The 19,248-nt window shown below is 45.5% G+C and overlaps 1 protein-coding gene across 2 annotated transcripts in view; it reads right to left on the bottom strand.

The window, feature by feature from the left end:
- Positions 1 to 937: 937 nt before the first annotated feature.
- The window catches only part of pHCl-1 (pH-sensitive chloride channel 1), a 91,895-nt gene continuing 73,584 nt past the window's right edge, over positions 938 to 19,248 (bottom strand). For both annotated transcript variants that reach the window (XM_075692591.1, XM_075692592.1), the window contains exons 8-9: positions 18,927 to 19,158; positions 938 to 2,778 (exon numbers count right to left, since the gene is read on the bottom strand). In XM_075692591.1, coding sequence (XP_075548706.1) covers positions 2,374 to 2,778; positions 18,927 to 19,158 — 637 coding nt within the window. In that variant the 3' untranslated portion in view covers positions 938 to 2,373. The remainder of the gene's footprint in view (positions 2,779 to 18,926; positions 19,159 to 19,248) is intronic.

Raw genomic sequence — 19,248 nt, 5'->3', positions numbered from 1 at the left:
CGGGGAGCAACAGTGCGTTTTTCACGGAAAGTTTGATGACGCATGTCTTCAAACTGCTGTCATTCTGAAACTCGTCGACTACAATGCGTAAGTTTCAATTTGTGCCAATCCGAAAGATAATTAGTGAACTTTTGTTAATTATTTGAATATTTCTTTCGATTTTTCTTGCAACTAATGTCCACACCTATGAATAATCCAGCTCGAGGCCTAGAATTATGTTATCGAGAACAGTCTATATTTTTTTAAATCCCATAAAACTCAAAAATGATCACCCTGTATACACTGCCAGCGTAAGTACGTAATCTACTGGTCCCATCTTGCGTTTTGCTTCTTTAACCTTTGTCTTTAGGCTACCGAAAGCCTTCGAAAGACTTCCTTCTGTTCTCTGTCGCTGAACACTGTTGCAGATACATCTTCGCCCCAGTTGATAAATGACGCTATGTCAACACCATTCCCGATATGCACCATTAGACCTAAAGAAGTATCCTTTGTACGCTTGCCTCTCGCGCTGTCCGCAACTGTTTAACGTCAAAGTAGACATGTGCGATCTCCTTTGTGTCCAAGGGGGGTGGACAGAGCAGCTGTTTAAATCGAAGGACAAAGCAGTGGCGCTGACATGCAGCGCACTATAACGCCACAGTAACATTCACAACGTTTGAAGAAGATCGCCTGCAGTCAGTTATTCTAGTGGTGCGCGTCGCACCTCCTTTGAAATTTTTTCTCGTTTGTTGACCGTTCGTTGATACGATAACGTGGTAATTACTGTGCACAATACTTAGCACCTCTTCGGAGATGCTGCCAAAGTACAGCGCACACTGATCCATGCTTTTCCGATCACGGAACATATCATGAACAATGGATTGCGCGGAAGCGCTGCGCATGTCGGCACCGTTTACTTACACAGTCGCAGGCTGAACTAAATTCGAAAGGCAGCCCGTTAATTCGAAAAATTGGTTTATTTCATGTGTTTATGCGAGAACGGAATTGCATACAAGAGTGGAAGGTGTCTGCCTACAGGAGAAAAAGATGCTCTATAGTTTGAAACCTCTGTAGAAGAAATACGGGAAAGTCGGTGCCCAGCGAAGAAGGCGGAAGAAGAGTGACGGCCTCGTCTGTGCAGAGTCTCCTTCGACGATGACGTTCCCGCCTTGTCGGTGTAAACGTCTTCTTTCTTTCTTCTTATTTTTTTTCTGAGCCTCCTCTTCTTCCCCTTCGTCTTCTTGGCGCTTATAAACTTGGCTTGGCCCAGTTATTTATCTGCAATATTTATGTACCTTCTTTTATTGTCAACTTCCCCCAAAGCGGGCACTCAAAAAACCTCTCCTGCAGAAACACGCGCGTTCGCCGACAAAGCCCCCTCCGGGTCGTCGTTTGACCGTCGGTGTCACAACAATACAGTTTGTGACCGATGAGTCGATAACGTAACAGTATCGGTAAAAAGTCATATAGAAAAAGATGCACCACTCGCAGCACGTCGTCGGCGGCGGCCAGTTAACAAGCGGTCTCCCGGGAATTTGGGGGAAAGCGCGGAGGCACGCGGGGAGATTGTCGAAGCGTCCCAGCACAACCCTTTTTTTTTGGACTCAGCAAACAAACAAGGCACGGTGCAAAAAGCAGCGGGAAGTGGAGGTGGTCAGTGTGGAGGAGAGGACATCACAGACCAAGCGCGAACGCAAAGTGTTACTTGCTGCTGTTGCTGCGGCTGCTGCGAAGGGGTAAGAAGGAGTGATGCCAGCGGGGAGCGGCGGTCGTTGGGTGGCGGTTTCGGCAGGGTGGTGGTTGGAAGGGCGAGCCTCTGGTTAGTTACGAGAGATTTCTTTGTTTTTTTTTTATTGTGAGTGTTTGTTTGTAACCTGACGTACGCGTATTATCGTTACCGTGTTACCGCTGTGCCGTGACGTGGCGGGGAGCCCCAGCGCTGGTTGCCGACGTCTTGCGACGAATCATGTGTTAGAGATGTTACCTTGCGCCATTAAGGGGTGATGATAGGTTAAACGAGCTGCAGTCAGGTTGCCCCTCTGCCGAAACCTTAACACATGCAGGCATGTAAAGCGGAGTGAGACGCCGAGATAAGTAGCATAGTGGTAGCATAAGCTTGCTCACTAAGTGGGTGCATCTCACGTACTAACTTATGTGGTCGCGCGAAGAAGTGTGCTTTAGGGTACTGGCACGGGCATTGCAGAGCTGGGAAAAGTACGGAGTCCGTGTTGGTCCTGTCGCTTCGAGCTTGCTCAACTTCAGCAATGCAGTAAACGTCTTGCACAGCTTTCTCGAATGCACCTTCACCAGGCGTCGCTGGTGGCTCCCCGCCACTCCTCGACACGACGGTATGACACGGCAACGATGACGCGTGCACGTCGGCCTCAGCGCCGTCTAGTATTCGATGAGTTTCCAGTTCTCCTCGGCCGACGGGCCGATCACGGCGTACGCCAGGAAGAATCCGAAGGTGAAGACTCCAAACAGGACGGGGAACACTGTACGCGAGAAGTAATCGATGGCCTTGGCTATGCGCGGCTTTGGTGGCAGCTGCCTCGGAAGCAGCTGCGGCCGTCGCAGCCACGCGAGCACCGAGGCCACGGCGCGCAGCCGCTGGCCGCTGCCCACGGGGCCGACGCCGCAGGATGACGCGGGCCGTTCGCCTCCTCCGAGATCATCGGTCGCGCTGACGCTGGTGTCTAACCCGGCCAGGCCCGGCGCAGCAGGCCGCAGCAGACTGTTCTCCTGCTCCGCCGAAAGGCCTCCCGGGCTCGCTCTGTGGTTTGTGCTTGGGTGCTGCTCCTGTGGCGGGCAGGGGCGGAAGTGGGCGGAGACGAAGGGAGAGTTAGTCAACAATGCGGGTTAGTCACAAGTCAGAGACACACCGTCTCCCCCTTCACATCATCATAAAAAAAAATCGGATACAAAGCACATTTTGAAATCTATGGGAAGCAGAGCTGTCGGGAAGCGGTTAATCAAATGATATACATTTGCCCGCCTCATTCTTGCGTCCTTAGCGTAAAGAAAACTTGTACGCACGCACTTACGTGCTCTCGCTCAAAACTATCTCGCCTTGCGCCATGCTCATATGTGCCGTGCCACGCAATGTCCCACACGCGGCGATCATTTCAAATAGCTAGTTAAGTGCATATCATAGTAACCCCTAATAAAGATAAGGACAGGGGAAGAGAACACAAAACGACGACACCGGCGGTAAGTTTCAACTGATTTATTCACGGCAACCCGTGGCACTATATAGACAAATATAACATGCGCAGAACGCACCAATAACACCACTCATCAGCCTGGCGGGGCAACCACTTATAAAAAAATATAATCTCCGATTGAAACACCCTAATATATGTATCCCTGACACAGTTTTGGCATTTCTTATATGATATGCCTCCATCAATTCACGTGCAGTCTGGTCCTGGCTTCTCCCGAGAATGTTTATCTACTTGAAACGTAATTTACAGGGGCAGGCATTTCAGTGCGCAGGCAAGTGCGCCGATTCGTCTTTACTTAACTTTTGTTCGTGTTCTCTGACTCGGTCATTCAGGCACGAGGTGCGCGGGCAGAGCCGCGCCACCATAGAAGGAGCTGAGATGAAAAGGGGGACTCCAAACCTGACTGCCACCTTCCTTAGGGTAAGAGTGACCCTGTCAAGATACGGTACCACTTCAGGTCTTGCGGCCATAGTAGTCAACGTCACCCTTGCTTTGCTCCTAGGTCCTTTTACCTTCTGCAGGTCGGGTTTCCACCGCTGGCGTTACCATCGAGTCGGGGAAACCTGCCGTTTTAGGATGGGAAATCTGACTGTCAAATGCAAGCTGCATTCTGTCCACGCACGAATTCCGGAGAGCAGATTCTAGACAGAGCATCGCTACTCCTCGTTTGACAATATCTGACTGGGAGGAGTCATTTGGTACCAAACCCTTCTGTGCTCGGGAGAAGTACTGCCAGCATGCATGGCCTTTAGCAAAGAAAATGCTTAGGTCTAAAAAACGCAGGGAATTCTCTAGTGGAAGTTCGTAAGTAAAAGGAAGTCCTTTACCGAGCTGTCTCAAAATCGCTAAAATGTTAAACTGCTTTGCCCATTAAAAGCAATTAAAAAGTAGTCGATGTATCTAAAAACTTTCAAAATGTTTAAAGATGCTCCTCCAAACGCCCCATGAAGCATCGTGTATATAACAGCTAAAAAAATGTTGCACAAAAGTGGCGCAATGCACGAGCCGATGAAGATTCCACGTTTCTGCAGAAAGAACTGTTTTAAAAATTGATAAAAGTGCTGTGAAAATAAGTTTCTAAAAGCGTTAAAAAAGTGTTTCACCGAGATACCAGCTGCGTTCTGGAAAGGAATAATGCCATTTGCTTCAAAGGAGTCATTTGGCACCAAACCCTGCTACGCCCGAGAGAAGTAGTACTGCCAGCCCGCGTGGCCTTTAGCAAAGGAAATGCTTAGGTCTAAAAAACGAAGGGAATTCTCAAGTGGAAGTTCGGCAGTAGTTCGTCATCCTAAAAGAAGGTAAGGCTGTGGCAAGAAGCATGCCAAGGCGCATGCCAAATGCAATTTAAGAGTTCTGTATGAAATCCCCCTGACGCGTGGCAATTCTTACATAGGGCAGACGGGATGGTGCCTGAATGATCAAGCCAGAGAACGAGAACAAAAGGTAACTAAAGACGAATTGGCGCACTTTTCTGCGCGCTGCAATGCCTGCCCTGTAAAGCACGTTTCAAGGAGATATAAGATTCTGGGGAGAAGCTATATATGAGAAAGAAATGCCAAGACTGTGTTAGTGATGCTTGCATTAGGATGTTTCAATCAGAGACAAGCTTTTTTTTCCAGTGGTTGCCCCTCTAGGCCCTTGTCGCTGTGTATTGCGCGTGTTATATTTGTCTATATAGGGCCACGGGTTGCTGTGAATAAATCAGTTGAAAGTTACCGCCCGGGTCGTCGTTTTATGTTCTCTTCCCCTGTCCTCGTCTTTATCAGCGGTCGATATAATACGCAGTAAACATCAACTAGGCCAAACTCAAGTTCTTCTGAAGCTAGCGAAGGTTCACACGATAAAAGCATACGTGTGATTGCGGCCCGAATAATGAGAGCATCGGGCTGCTTTTATGGGAGGCCGATGTTAAATCCCATCACCATGCATGTTATTCAATTTTATTTTATTGATGAGCTATTCGTCAAGGCAGTAGCACCCAGTAGCAATGGTAAGGAATGGCCAGGAGGATTCTCAAAGAAAGCTTTGCTTTACACCAGGAAGATTTCGCCCTTGCCGCTGCTTTGTTTTTGCTGAAATTTCGTAGCAGCATCGCATCACATGGTCCGGATCGTTCAGTTTACCACTTAACACTAATTTGCTCAGCTTTCCCGAAATTAAGATATGCCAATTCTAATATATCTGCGTCCCATCATGATGCTCATATAGCATCCTCCAGCAAGTAGCGGAAAAAGCCTTGTTATTCAGAAAATGACGAAAGTGACCAAATAGCGTCATAGCCACCATGTTTTGGACGCCACTTACGTAGAGGCCTACACGAAGGCAATTTGGAATGCTTTTTTTTATACCAAGGAATCAACAGTGCCAATCTTATATTCAACAATCTGGACCGTGAAGTTCGATGTGTTGAGAAAAAAAGCTAGTCTACGAAGACCGTAAGTGGCTGCAACAACAATTCATAGCCTGATCAAGAGAGGCAGTATTCCTTGCTACGAGTGTTTCCCGCCACATGATTCTTTAAACAGCATGGCTATGTTGACTTTTCTCTGCTTGCGGGGATATGTTGCTGTTCAACGGCTCTTTCGACGAAGGCGTGACAGAGACACCAGCGGAGTCATCTGGCCTCAACGTTATGATGATCATTTTCGCAAAATCTCTTCGATACGTATTGCAGCGTACAAAATTCACCTTGTGCGCCTGAAAGCCAATCCAAGACTAGCTTGAACCTCATAATCACTAACCTGTCTACGAACTTAAAGTGGCAAATTATGTGCATATATATACATATATATATATATATATATATATATATATATATATATATATATATATATATATATATATATATATATATATATATATATATATATATATATATGGGATTCTAAAGCGCCACAATTTCAAAATTAGTATAGGTGATTATATTGAGCACATGTGTTTATCTTCCCTATTGTGAGATAATGGTAGATGCGATCCTATGCACTTCCTTTGTAAAACACGGTATTGCTATGACTCATTAAGTCTGAAGACCCACGGAGATATAGGAGAGAGCTTTGACGTCACAACAAAAAATCTCAACAAAAAACCATGAAGATCCAACGCACATTGGGGAACCTGTGTAAAGCAAAGATTTTCTGCGAGGCGATCAATTAAACGCAGTGAAACTAAATAGATCTACATATACAGTACAAATGTACAAGTGTCTTTACTGTCATTGTCTCCAACGTGTAACGTTGTGAAATGTTTATGTTTATTCACCGCACAGGTCGCAGCCTTAAGAGGAAACTTTATCTCGGATGCTTCTATCTAAATACATGTAAAAGGAGAATTCGCTTTTCTCGGCAACCAGTGCATGAAATTAGACGAGTTTTGTTACATTTAAAAGAAAAACTTAAAATCTCGTGACTATCTGTTTCGAATTTCCGTGTTCGGTCGTCAATCTTTGATAATAAATTGGCCAAAATCACTAGTTTTTCGTTAACGAAACTATCAAGTTTACAACTCTCTAACTCAACAATGGAAAACAATATTAATTCTGTGCATTGCACCTAATAGTACATCTAAAGCGGAGAAAATTGATATATTACATATGAATCTCGAAAAATTTAGTAATATGGAAATACAGCTTTTGCATAACCCTTGAACACAACGTAACCAATTCACCTAAGATATGAATTGACATATGGAATTTGTCCGCTTTGAATGATCTAACGGTTGCCGTTTACAGAACCGCGATAGCTGTTCTAGATACAGAGCTATTGATTTGTAAACTTCGTGTTTCTATTTTTTTCTAACTTTCTAATATTTTAAAACGCATTTACCAAAATTCAGGCCATAAATTAACATTCCGCTTCAAACAGTCACTAGAACTTAACTTTCTCTATAAAATGCAACAAATTTCATTAAAATGGGACCAGGGGTTATTTCAGAAAAGCGTTTCTGCATTTTACTTGTATTTGAATAGGCCGCATCGGAGTTGGGCCTATTGTAGGTTTAAAGTTGGGCCGGAGTTGGGTTAAAGCTTGCCCTTAAAGGGGCCCTGGACCACCCCTCGGGCTTGCTTAAATAGAGAGTTTTAGAATTGGGGGCGCAAGGCTCTGGGCCCCCAAGCCGCGTTGCGTCGGTTGCTCTTGGGTCTAGGTGAGCAGCAGAGTTTGAGGATTGGGTCGAACGCAGACAGCGTTGGGTTGAGCGCTCGGGGCGCCGCAGTGTGGAAAATAGAAAGTTGCTTGAAAGAAAAAAAAAACAAAAACAAAATGAACCTCTTTTCTTACAAGTGAAAACGAACAGAATGCATTTTTGAGCAAAAAGAACGAACAATAAAATGTAAGAAACTGTGTTAGTACTGGTTAGCATTACGAATTAAGTGTGCGATTCTAAGCCAAGCAAAGCCAATCGAAGCCAAGTGCTCTTAGTTGGTGTTTTCTTGTGACGCGCTGCGAAAAAACTGCGAGTTCACCCGCGTGAAATGGCGAAAATCAGTCGAAGTAAATAAAGTTTGCTCTGCGACCATCTGCTGTACGCCATCGCTGTCACCCGCGAGGGCGGCCCAAGACGGCTTGGGGGCCCACGCTAGTTTTCGATTCTTGGGTCTTGGGTTAACGTGAACGCAAGAACCCAAGACTGGCTTGGGTTCTGCGCATGCGTACTTGTGGCGCGCAATTTTCTTGGGTCCCCAAGCCGCTTGGGCCCCCAATTCTAAAACTCTCTAATAACATAGTCCGCGGGTAGCATACGCTGTTGTGAACATCTCAGCCAAGTTCTGCTGTTCTGCGCGGTCCGTGGAGCTCGCAAGCGGAGCGCGAAGTCAGCTTTTTCTCAAACGCTCTCGTTTCGAAAACCCCATGCTCCTCGCTCTCCTCTGTGTGCTTTATTTCGTCATAAAGCACACTCCAATGCGCGGCTGTTATTGGTCGCTGCGCTCGGCTACACCGCGGCCGCCGCGAGGTGCCGCCACGAGTCCAGTGGCTAAGCGAACTGCGGCTCTCTGTGGACAGCCTCGTTTGGCTTACGTTTAGCGCGGCATAGGCACCAAATCGGAAATTTGAACTGCGCGCCATGGTGACGTCTCCGCCGTAGCCTTCGCAGTGCAAGGCATTGGAGGAGGAAGGGGAGCACAGCTGAGGCCGTGTTTGATTGCCGATAACTCCGCTTCTACTGAACGCATTCAAGTACTTTTTGCGGCAAAGTGCTCCTGAAATAGCCTAACTTCACTTCAAGTGTCTTTCTCCACTTCGATAAAAAATGGTTCAGCGCCCTTTTAATATCATGCTCTGCCGAAATGAAAATGGCCGTTCATGCAAATGCGCACTGTCAGATGGCGACGCAGTGACGTCCCGAGGATGAAGGCAATGCCGGATGTTTGTTGAGGGAAGAATGGTGAGAGGAGGCGCACGCAGAGAGAAGTACAACGTGAAAGACAGTGGTAAGGGCAACTATTATCGGCGCCTTTCATTCCGGCGTTTTTGGCCCTGCGAGAACTGGCAAGCGCACGCGTTCTGGCGCGTGTTATAGGCTGCGCGACATGTGCACGCGTTGTGTCAAAGAGCCAGTTGACATCGCTAAGTGAGAAGTGTGCGCGCATTTGTGCACTAATGTTAGAGTGTCGGGCTGTTGTGATTGGAGAGCTATAGTCGATTCAACACCGATGTGCACAGCTGGACAGGGAACAAAGGATAGAAAGAAACGACGGAGGCAAGCAGTTCTTTTCGTCCTTCAGTCCCTGTTGCGCTGTGCACACCATCGTGGATTATTGACAACTATCCCGGTTTCACACCTTGTTTACATCGCGCAATTGGAAACATAGTTTGTTTATTTACTGAGCATAAGCGATTGAGAAATACGACGGCAGCAAAGGTCCACAAGGACTGAGAGAGGCCTTTGAAAGCACAGATGCCGCTGACTACTCATGGACGAAACTTCGCCATCCTGTGCCTAGAATCCCAACTCATGAATTCCTGTGCACATCGAATGCAGAACCATTTCCACAAACAATTGATGGAAATATTTTTGCAATCGGCTATCCGTGCTTGGCCATGCAAGTGGTCTGGGAGACCGTCTCGCAAAAGATGGAATCACCAAGAAGAGAAGGACGGTCTCAGCAAGAAAAGGAGACCGGGCCCTAAATAGTGCCTTATATCCCTAAGATGTCCCGCAATGTCAAGAAGGCGTTGGGGAGGCATAGTACACCTGTGGCTCCTTCGGCGCTGCCCAAGCTTACCGGCCTGCGCCCCCGCATTTTAAACGAGAACAGGAAGCGTGCATGCCAGAAGAAGCACGCCGGACCGTACGTGAAGGGCGCAACCGGCGCTACTTATGTGCTGACGCTTCCATGTGGGAAGGCATTTACCGGTAAGAATAGACGGTGCGTTAATGAACAAGCATGGCGGCACGAAATCGGAATTAAGAATTCCTGTTTTCTATGACTGACACTTCAGTGGTGTAATTTACTGTTGTAACACCCAGTTTATATTTTTTGACTACTGTTGAAATTGTCACTTTTACCCGTTTTCTATGACTGACACTTCATCGGTGCAAGTTACTGTTGTAACACCTAGTTTGTATGTTTGACAACTTATTGTTGCTGTAACACCCAATTTTGTATTTGTGGTGTCTTAAATCCCAATCTGTCGCGGCCTTATGTCCAACAGTATCGTGATAAAAAGACAATGAGCGTCTGCCTGCACATTGCGTGGCTCGGGAGTTTGAACCTCGGTTTCGCGGGATTAAGATTCTGGGCAGAAACAAGGAAACGACTGCACGCCAGCCCGAGGAGGCCTTTCTCGCCAGGGAAGGAGGTACGGGTAACGTGAGCGAAACGTGTGTGTGTCCGTTTGGAAGCGGGTTGCGGTTTGCTTATTCTTTTTCTTTGCCGTGATGAACCTGTGCACACGCAAATTTATTGTAATATTTTGCTTTTGTTTCGCACAGTTCTCTAATAAATCACTTGCCATTGCAGCGCACTGCTACGAGCCGGAATGGTCCGATCATAAAAGATGACGACGACGCGACCAGCACGCGAGCAGTGGAATCGGCGGAATCGGGCTTTCGCCTGATTGAGAGGGCTCGGCTAAAGATATTTGTAGACACCGTACACCAGTGTCTGTCTGGTTTTGTTCTTCACCCGCACAGTCTTGCGCTCTTTGTGTCTGTTTTATTTTCGCTACAGTGAGTTTACTTTACTGAATGTCATTCACCATCTTTTACTGATGAGTTATTAGAGTATAAGTTTAAGAACTATGCGTTACACCCATCATCTAGTCAAAATGGACCGGTAAGCAGCAAAAAGAGTGGAGGCGTGCCCGCGTGAAATGGCGTTAACTATCAGTCGGCGTTTCACATCCTGCTTAATTGAACGCCACAGAGTCATCTCGGTGTGAGTTGGAAGGTTGCGTGCGCACGTACTTTGTTGTTCTCACGGGCTTTTCTTAGATAAGGAAAAGATCCGAGTCCTGGGCTTCCATGCAAGGCTATTTGCTCTCCGGCATTGTGTAAGCACTAAGCCAACAATAAATCAGGAGGCTTTTGTTTTCACACAATAATTAGCTCACGTAGTACACTGATCCGAGGTACGGCGTTGTTGCCAGCCGTGACACTTCTGATCACTGCTAGGCGCAGACGGGAAAAGTACTTCTTTCTGTGCGGAGTACAATAGGTGACAACTTGCGATGAACAGCGGTAAAAAGTACAAGATGACTAAGGCCCTCATGCTAAAAGAGTTCAAAGGGGCTCTTCTGTCGACTTAGAAGAAAAGCGTGTGAAAGGCGAGTGATCCACGCCAGGGAAGGCCTGTGTTGATGCTGTCACTTCGTTTCTAAGCGTGAGGTAAGTCCTGTATTAGCGCATTTTGTTGCACTGCCGTCATTGCTGGAAGCCAGCCAGACCAAATGGGTCTTAGAGGCTGGCGCAGAACAGTTTTTGGAAGTTTGTCAAGACGAGTTTGCCTTGATACGCGAAGGTGAGACATCAGCTAGACACACAGAGAACAGTGCAATTAAAGGCTTCAAATTTCCTAACGGAAGATCCTTAGAGGTCTGGAGTCGCGGTGTCTTACGTACTGCACTGTTCAAACACGCACCCCACTGCTCTCGGTTTTCTGGCCTTCAGGATCCAGGTAAGAAAAATCTAAAGAGAACACACGAATGCGCAAGCTACTCATTTGGTGAAATGTTCTTTTCCTTTCTTTTTCTGGTAGAATTCAATAGAATTGGATCCCACCAGGGAAAATCCTTCCGATTATTTGAGTCTGAACGCGCAGTGATGTAATTTCCAACATACTGGAAATATATTTTGGTTAGATGCAGCACAGCGATGGCAGGACAGTTGGTTATGTTGTGCCGGATGAGCTTCTGGTATACCCTTTCGTTTCGAGCCTTCCTGGGCGGTTTTCATCGTTGTTCCAGCGCTGATGTTATTTCCGTGAAATGAATTTCCAGCGAACTGCTACTAGAAAAAAAGAAATCTTCAAAAGCGTTACAAATCTGAGGCTTTGTTTAAAAGAGAAAGATACGAGAACTAGGATGATAATCACAAAAAAAAATTTAAAGCAGCAGTCACTGCAACAGAAAGAAAGATTCGTGGGGTACCATTCGTGCTTACGTCTCCCTCCGTGCACGCTGATATCTCTAGCATACATAGCATTCGTTAGTAGATGAATGAACGTGTTGGATTTGGATGGGCTTACTCCATTCTCCAAAGAAAGAAAGAAAGCACAAAAATTATTGTCAACAGCATCAAAAACGGTGGCTTGCCAAGGTTGATGGCCTGGCGTTATGTTTCCTTCTATTCAGGGTGTTTTCTCTAGCAGCACCAAAATTTAAAAAAAAAAATGCCCTGTGGCAGAGAGCACAATTCTAACCCTAGATCTAAACTATTCGATGAGACAGCCATTACGCGAGAAATTAAACTACCTAATTGAATATTTATCATATTAATATTAAAAGCTTCTTAGGTAATTACATTATGGTCCGTATCTTAATCTACGAATTTTAGCTAGCGATTATGCAAGGCATATCGACGTGGCACAATGTTCAAGAGTACGCTAGTTTCGAGATATTAATCTTAAATGTGCCCGACAAGATGCATTGAAATTTCAGTTGCTTTTGTGCTTCAATGCATAAAACAGAGTTTTCTTGAAAAAGTAAGTGCAATAACGGGGCATTTTTACCGCAAGTTCGAGGGTGCATATCTCAAAAGTGGCGCCATCCTCAGAGTTATATCTAAGTTCACATCTTTTGCATGCTTACTAATTACAATTAGTAACAGAGATATTATCCGTAAGTAATTAAAACGGTAATGAGCTTAAATATGTTTATTGCTTAATCAGGGATCTGCTCTAGTATAAGTAACGGCCGCCACATTGCGCAATTTAGATCAAGCATTATAACTGTTCTATCGGCCACAGGCAATTTTGAAACATTTGGTCGCAATAAGAGAATACCATATTTATCCTGCACGTTAAAAAAGAACTTTGTAGGGTATTCAAAATAATAGTGAGATAGAGTGCGTTCTTATTGCGTTGTTTTCAGTCAAATAGTTCCATTGTTCGATGAAGTGGAAAGCGTCGGGTCGTCAATAATAAACAACAACAATAGCAACAGCAACTACAACAATAGACTTTTGCGATCACAACCCAATTACAGCGACGCTGTTTCTTTGCAACACTTCATTAAGAATTACAGTTGCCTGATTAAAAATCAGATACTTGAAACATCTGCCCACCACTCATTCGTTTGAAATCTTGCCGGCATATAACGTTTTCGAGCACCTGTTACGGAATTTTCGCAAATGCCAGCAATTTATCCACACACACTTTATTTCACCAGAAAATTGGCCATGACGTGTCCCCCCCCCCTCCCCTTCCTCCCTTCCCTATTTGTTTTTCTCGCTGGCTAGCTGTGGTCTGAATGGTCTGTATGGTTCTCCCAGGGCAGCCGGATAAATTTGGCGCGGCGAATGTGTAACTCCTTCAGCGTTTAGTCCAATACGAGAGGGGTGAGCTGATGTTAAACTTTACCCTGCGCGCACCACCACTGTTTATTTGCGTAGTCCACAGAACACACAGAGAGACGTGTTTGCTTGAGCCGTTGTTGTGCGTCATGGTTCGTAACCTCCGAGGGTTGAGCAGTATCATTGCCTAACAGGGCACATCGTATCGTGGCAGAAGTCACAAACATTAATTGAATTATGGAGCTGTAGGTAATTCAACTAATTATTATAAAGTTGTGTACACCGTATGCACGCATTCGCACCCTTCACCACCTTTCGCTGCATAGCGAAGACACTCCTGTTCCACGCGACACTTCTTTCGGGCCTGATTGTTGTCGACGCTGAGTGCAAGCTTTGGAGCCATTTTTTTCTGGCGCGTGTTCACGTGCTCCTTCTGCATACGCGACCAGCACGCTGTTGAGGCGCCATCTCCAAGCGATCTCTTCAAGCTATGGACGATTGTAATCTTTACGCTATCACAGCCCAGCGCGCGACGTCCACAGCCCGTGCTCTCCATTTTTGTCGCGTAGAAAAGCAAGCACAGCATGTGTGCCCTATGCACAAAATACGCCTCCCGGTTCGCGGCGGCAGCGGCCGGGATACGCGGAGGCGACCGCCATCTTCCGGTGTTGCAAGAAACCCAGCGGTGCGCGCGGCAAGACCGTCTAAGCGCCAGGAAAGCCGGGACCAGAGGCAGTGAAAGCTTCGCTTTAATATACGCAAGGTGCCACGTTTGGTTCATCGAGACCAATGGGGGAAATCTCCTAAAGATCTCGCATAATGCATGAAAATAGAGGAAAGAAAAACGAAGGTTCAATGATTATTTGCAACACTTTAAAGCGCTAAACTAAGCCCGAAACACAAAACTTTCGCCACACAGTACATTTGACATGACTCCCTCCCCTTCCCATTCCCTGAATGTGAACTCACTCAGTGTCACGCGCAATTATTTTAGGACTATGGAAATGATTGCGAGTATCTGCCATAGGACACTCTGGAATGTTTGAATGACTAATTTTCTACAAAGGGTATAACTCGGATACACGTATTTGACTTAGCATTTTGATTAGCCATGATGGTCCCTTTCTTTTTGCTAAGTTTGATCTTGGTGGCGTTTGCAGTTATGCCAGGGAAGCGGGCAATATTTTGCGCCGCTGGTAAAACAGACTTATAACGCTCCAGAGCACCTGCATACGTAATTTATTACAAAAGCCACAGTTGACCCATACTCTTTGAACTTTGCCTACGCGTTAAGCGGAATATGCTCCTGACTTAACCCATTGTCTTGGCATATCTACAAACGCTTCTGAGATAATACTTGACAAAATAGGGAGGTTAATATGGCAACTTAACATGCAAAGTTAAGTGCGTGTGGATTAAAACAGATTTTGCAAAAAACATTGTGAAGCCTGTTTGGAAAGTATTATGGGACTGTTATCACGTACGTTTCGTAATGTCCCAGAGAACTTCTACGCGATACCAAGTTTGTGTTGGGTCAACACAAGGGACACGTTTATGGTAACGTGTACACAAAGTTCAAGCTATGTAAGTTAATTGCGGCTGTTCCAATAAATTACGCATGAAAGCTCTGCGGAGAGCTACGAGTGTGTTTTACGAGCGGGACGAAATTTAGCGCGCTGCCCTTGAATAACGAGAACATCATCCGAGATGAATTCTAGGGAAAAATTGGGCAGAACACTATTTCGAAAATGTATGCCCAAGTAAATACGTGTGGATCAAATATAACCTTTGTAGAAAATAAAATAAAATAAGTTCTTTACCAAGTGCTTGAGCGCGTTATACGTACATTTGACGCTGTTCCAGTGTTACGGAATTCCAGTGTTACGGAAAAGGCTGTAAATTACTGCTAGATCACATTTACGTGAAGAGGGGTTGTCTTAAGATAATGTTTGGCAATACTTTAACACTTGTGTCTTAATTAGGAGCATTGAAAATTATAAGCGAACCTTCACTTCTTTTCTTCATTTTCAAGCAATATAGTAGGCTTCTTCGGTGTCCTCGGTGAACTAAGTAAGGCACCTTATTCATATTTGGTGAAACTCAGGGGTGGGTTATGGGCGGTATGTATGAGAATTTAATGTGCCTGAATTAACTGCGACCTCTACATAAAATTACGTATAAGAGCACGCCTGAGCGGTAAAGCAAGCTTTACTAACGGCATAAAATTTTACTCGCTGACCTGGGCTTACTATAAACGTCACCAAGATCAAATTTAATGAAAATTGGATCAACATTATTGCCAATCTTTTCGCAAAGAAGAGCATGTGTGAACATATCACTGCCTTTATAAAAGATGCTTTAACAAGTGCTTGAAAACATTAAATGGGACCGCTGTCTGAAGCATGTGGAAGTGTGTGGTTTAATTATAGGTAACTGAAGTTCCTATTGTAACTGCTCGAAATAAACAGCTTATCTGCAAATTAGGTTATGATTCTGGTGGACAGCACGAGTCTACTGGCATTCTTTATGGGCTTGCCTATAATTGTTAATGCGTGATGTGGCAATCAGTTAAGAAAGTTCGGCCGCTGAGGCTTCACATGTAAAATAAGGGAACGAACAACTGGTTCATGAAGTGGTGAGCAATAAAATCTAGCCTCGTTTAGCCTGCCTCCCGGTGTCGTGAAGATGCTCCTCTTTGCGAGTGCCAGGTCAATTCTTATACGGGCATGCATACCCCCTTTTAATAGGCGCAATATGCTACAGAAACAGGAACGAGCCTTGGTGGAACTTACGATGGGTGTAAGAACTGAGTTAATGCGCTCAGATACGTGGATGAAAACATGACACACAAATTTCGCTATCTGAATGATGACGCAGTGCGTTTCATCTCAAATAATTTCCAGCATAAACCTGCACTACTGTTAGGTCGTTTTCATATGACAGTACGCTGTCTTATATACACAGTGTTTCGGAAGTCAATTGAAATAAAGATCCTAAAAATAGAAATCATTTCACCAGCTGTGAATGAGCGAAAGATCGAATTTCCAAAGACGAATTCGAAGAACTGGGCAGCCAGCTTGCCGAACTCACGAGTGTATTACAGGGATAATAAGAATCATTGAGGCCTGTGCTGGCGTGCTTACTGAAGGTCTGAGATTTTGTGTCATGGAACGCAAATATGGTGGCTAGAATGACGCAGGTGATTTCTCATGGACCAATGATAGGCTCTATGGGTAACTGAGGAAGACCCACTGATATCGTGGGGACTAGAGACGATGAAGATGTCGTGGCGATCGTACTGACGAAGACTTCAGCAGGAAAAGCAAGGAGAGGCATGAAGACGAATGTGTGGAATAATATACTACATGCGCGATTCATACTGTGTCACTGCAATAAAACGGGAATCGGTGCCTACAGATACTTGCGGATAGGGTATACGAGGCAAAATTTTGGCATCAGTGACGCTTTTAAACGTCTATTCGCACCAACTACTCTAAAAGTTGGACTGGTACAATCTCACCATTCAATTTAGCTGATATATTTTTTTATATTCCTATAAGCCACGACTCGTGACCTGTCGATTGCGGTGACCTGTTAAAGGTAGAGCGCCATTCGGAGTCATTTACAAAATGTGAAAAGCAAGGGAGTCGGAACTGAACCGTTCAATTGTGCCAGCCTTGCCACGGAAACACCTACGTGATAAACGAGGGAGCATACTACGGAACTAACATCCCAGCCCAATCGGAGGAGTTCTGGGAAGCCGATCTCGACGCCGTGTGTTGTCTGAGCGTTTAGGCAGCGTAGTTCCTGGGAGTCCCACTTCCAGCACTCTCCTCTTTAAGAGGTACAATCGGAAGGCATCTGTAAGAAGGGGCGCTATAAGGTAAAACTATTTCAAACTGTTTCTATTCCACTTCAGTCCTCCATGATTGGCAAAAATATGTTGGGTCTACCCAAGCTTTGCCTATATGCCACGTGACGTCACGAAAACTGCCAGAAATATCGATCTGATACAACGTATGCACACTGATGATGCATGACTAGACCGAGAAAAAGAAAATTAATTATTTGCGATTGTACGAGTTTATCACCATTAGCCCTACGCGTTTGGTCAAAAGCTTTCGGGCTGCGCAAACTTCACCTGTCTGTCACGTGACGTCCCAAAACCACGAAAACTCACTCGTCAAAGTGACCTGGGTGCATTTAGGACGCTATAATACGCCGAATAAAAGTGAATTATTTTTTCGAATGCTCCAAAAAGAATAGAAGATGGCTGCCTGCCATTCACTGTGACACAGTCTACTCCCAGTCGCCGCGGAGAATGGATTTATTTGCGTATAATAATCATTTTTTCATGACAATATAACGTCGTCGAGCCTTTTCAACCCATACACGACGTCCCTTTATGAACTCTTTTTCACTGAGGATCAGTTTTAGTGACATTTTTAGCCTTCCGTTGCATGCTACCGCGATCTTCGACCAGCAACCTCAAGCTAAGTAAGTGGAAGCGGACTAATTGCAGACGCTGGCACCACCCTCCTCATTCAGTTATCTACCTTCACTGCGCTAGCACGGCCACACTGAAACCCCCTCCAGTTCTGATTGCTTCTTGCCTTTTTGTCAGCCAATTAGATTAAAAAATCTGTCAAGGTTGGCACTACTAGTAGCTTTGAAAGCAAACAAAAACAACTTCCTATAAACGAGAATAGCATTGGGTTGGGTGGTGCAAACAACGCTGCGAGGCACCACCCTATGCTTGCGTCAGCGGTTACGTAAGTCTGACAGTATGACGTTCAAATGAAATCAGATTGAAATAAAAAAAATTATGGGGCTTTACGTGCCAAAACCACTTGTTATATATGCGATGTTACTTTCTGCAAATGCGGCATGCCAACTCCTGGTTGCTTTGAGTATACAGGTCGGCAGCAATAACGGGAAGACTTCAAAGACAGAGAGAGGGACAGACATGATTGGCATATTATATTCAAAAAAGGAAAACTAGTTAATTACGGTAGAACTTTTCTGCCTGTAAGCTAAGCTTGTAAGGACTCATTCGCCATGTAAGCATTCAAACTGTAGACATGCGTGGCAGAAGTATTCACGTCGCCTGTGTCCAAAAGCAAATGTCAGAGATCGCACCTTTAGAACGCAGCACGCCCTTAGAAGCATGAACAGGATCGTAAGAATGCATAGAGAGGCGGCGCCATTTCATAACAATAAATGATAAGTCGATTGTAAGGCATCATGAAATGAGCAATCTCTAAAACCCAAAGAGCTTTGAGTGATTAGCGTTGTAGTTATGTAGGACTGTGAGACGTGAGAACAATACCTGGAAAGCAGTCGAAAAAAAGTGCAAGCTGCATTGTTCACTATCATTTGAGGAGCACCTTCGGTTACCCCAGATAATTCCCCTACGCCATAGTTTTTCTTTTCTAGGTCACTGCTTGAGCTGGGCACTTCAAGCACCCCGGCTTGACTTTGCCCCCCGGCTTGATTCGCGCTGTTATTTGTTCCCGGTATTAGAGCCGACTACGATTACTGTCTATAGCGGTTGCAATTATAAAAACTCGAGTGCTTGAGGGGAATTTGTCAACCCGCTGAGACTATGAGCTATACCTGAGTGTATCGTGTGATATCGATGATCGGCTTCTAACTGCCGAAGCGTCGTGTCTGAGTCAGACACTTTCGAACGCAATAGCAAGCAGCTTACACCAAAAGCTGCTGCGTAGCATGTGAGATCACGCAAAAGTCATCGAGTTAGTGCCGAGGGTGTACCTTCATCTCGAGATGCTCGTGCCTCAGCGGAGGCACTCGCAGCGGCTCAGCTGAGGCCGGGCGACTGGGTCGCCGAGCGGCGGCGGCCGCCCTTTTCCTGAGGCCCAGGTTTCGGTACAGGTAGTTGACGATGATAAACTCGAGCATGGACGCGTAGATGAAGAACATGCACACGCCGTCCCACAGGTTCATGGCGGTCAGGTTGGACACCACGGGCAGGGTGGACCGGAAGCTGCGCACGCACAACATCAGTGTTAATTTGGGAGCACTGGAGCATAAAATGCAAAGTAACAACGTATGTAGAGTCACAAGCAAAAGTTTG

The sequence above is a fragment of the Dermacentor variabilis genome, chromosome 5 (genome assembly GCF_050947875.1).
Source record: "Dermacentor variabilis isolate Ectoservices chromosome 5, ASM5094787v1, whole genome shotgun sequence".
NCBI lineage: Eukaryota > Metazoa > Arthropoda > Arachnida > Ixodida > Ixodidae > Dermacentor > Dermacentor variabilis.
This window is presented reverse-complemented; position numbering and strand designations above follow the sequence as displayed.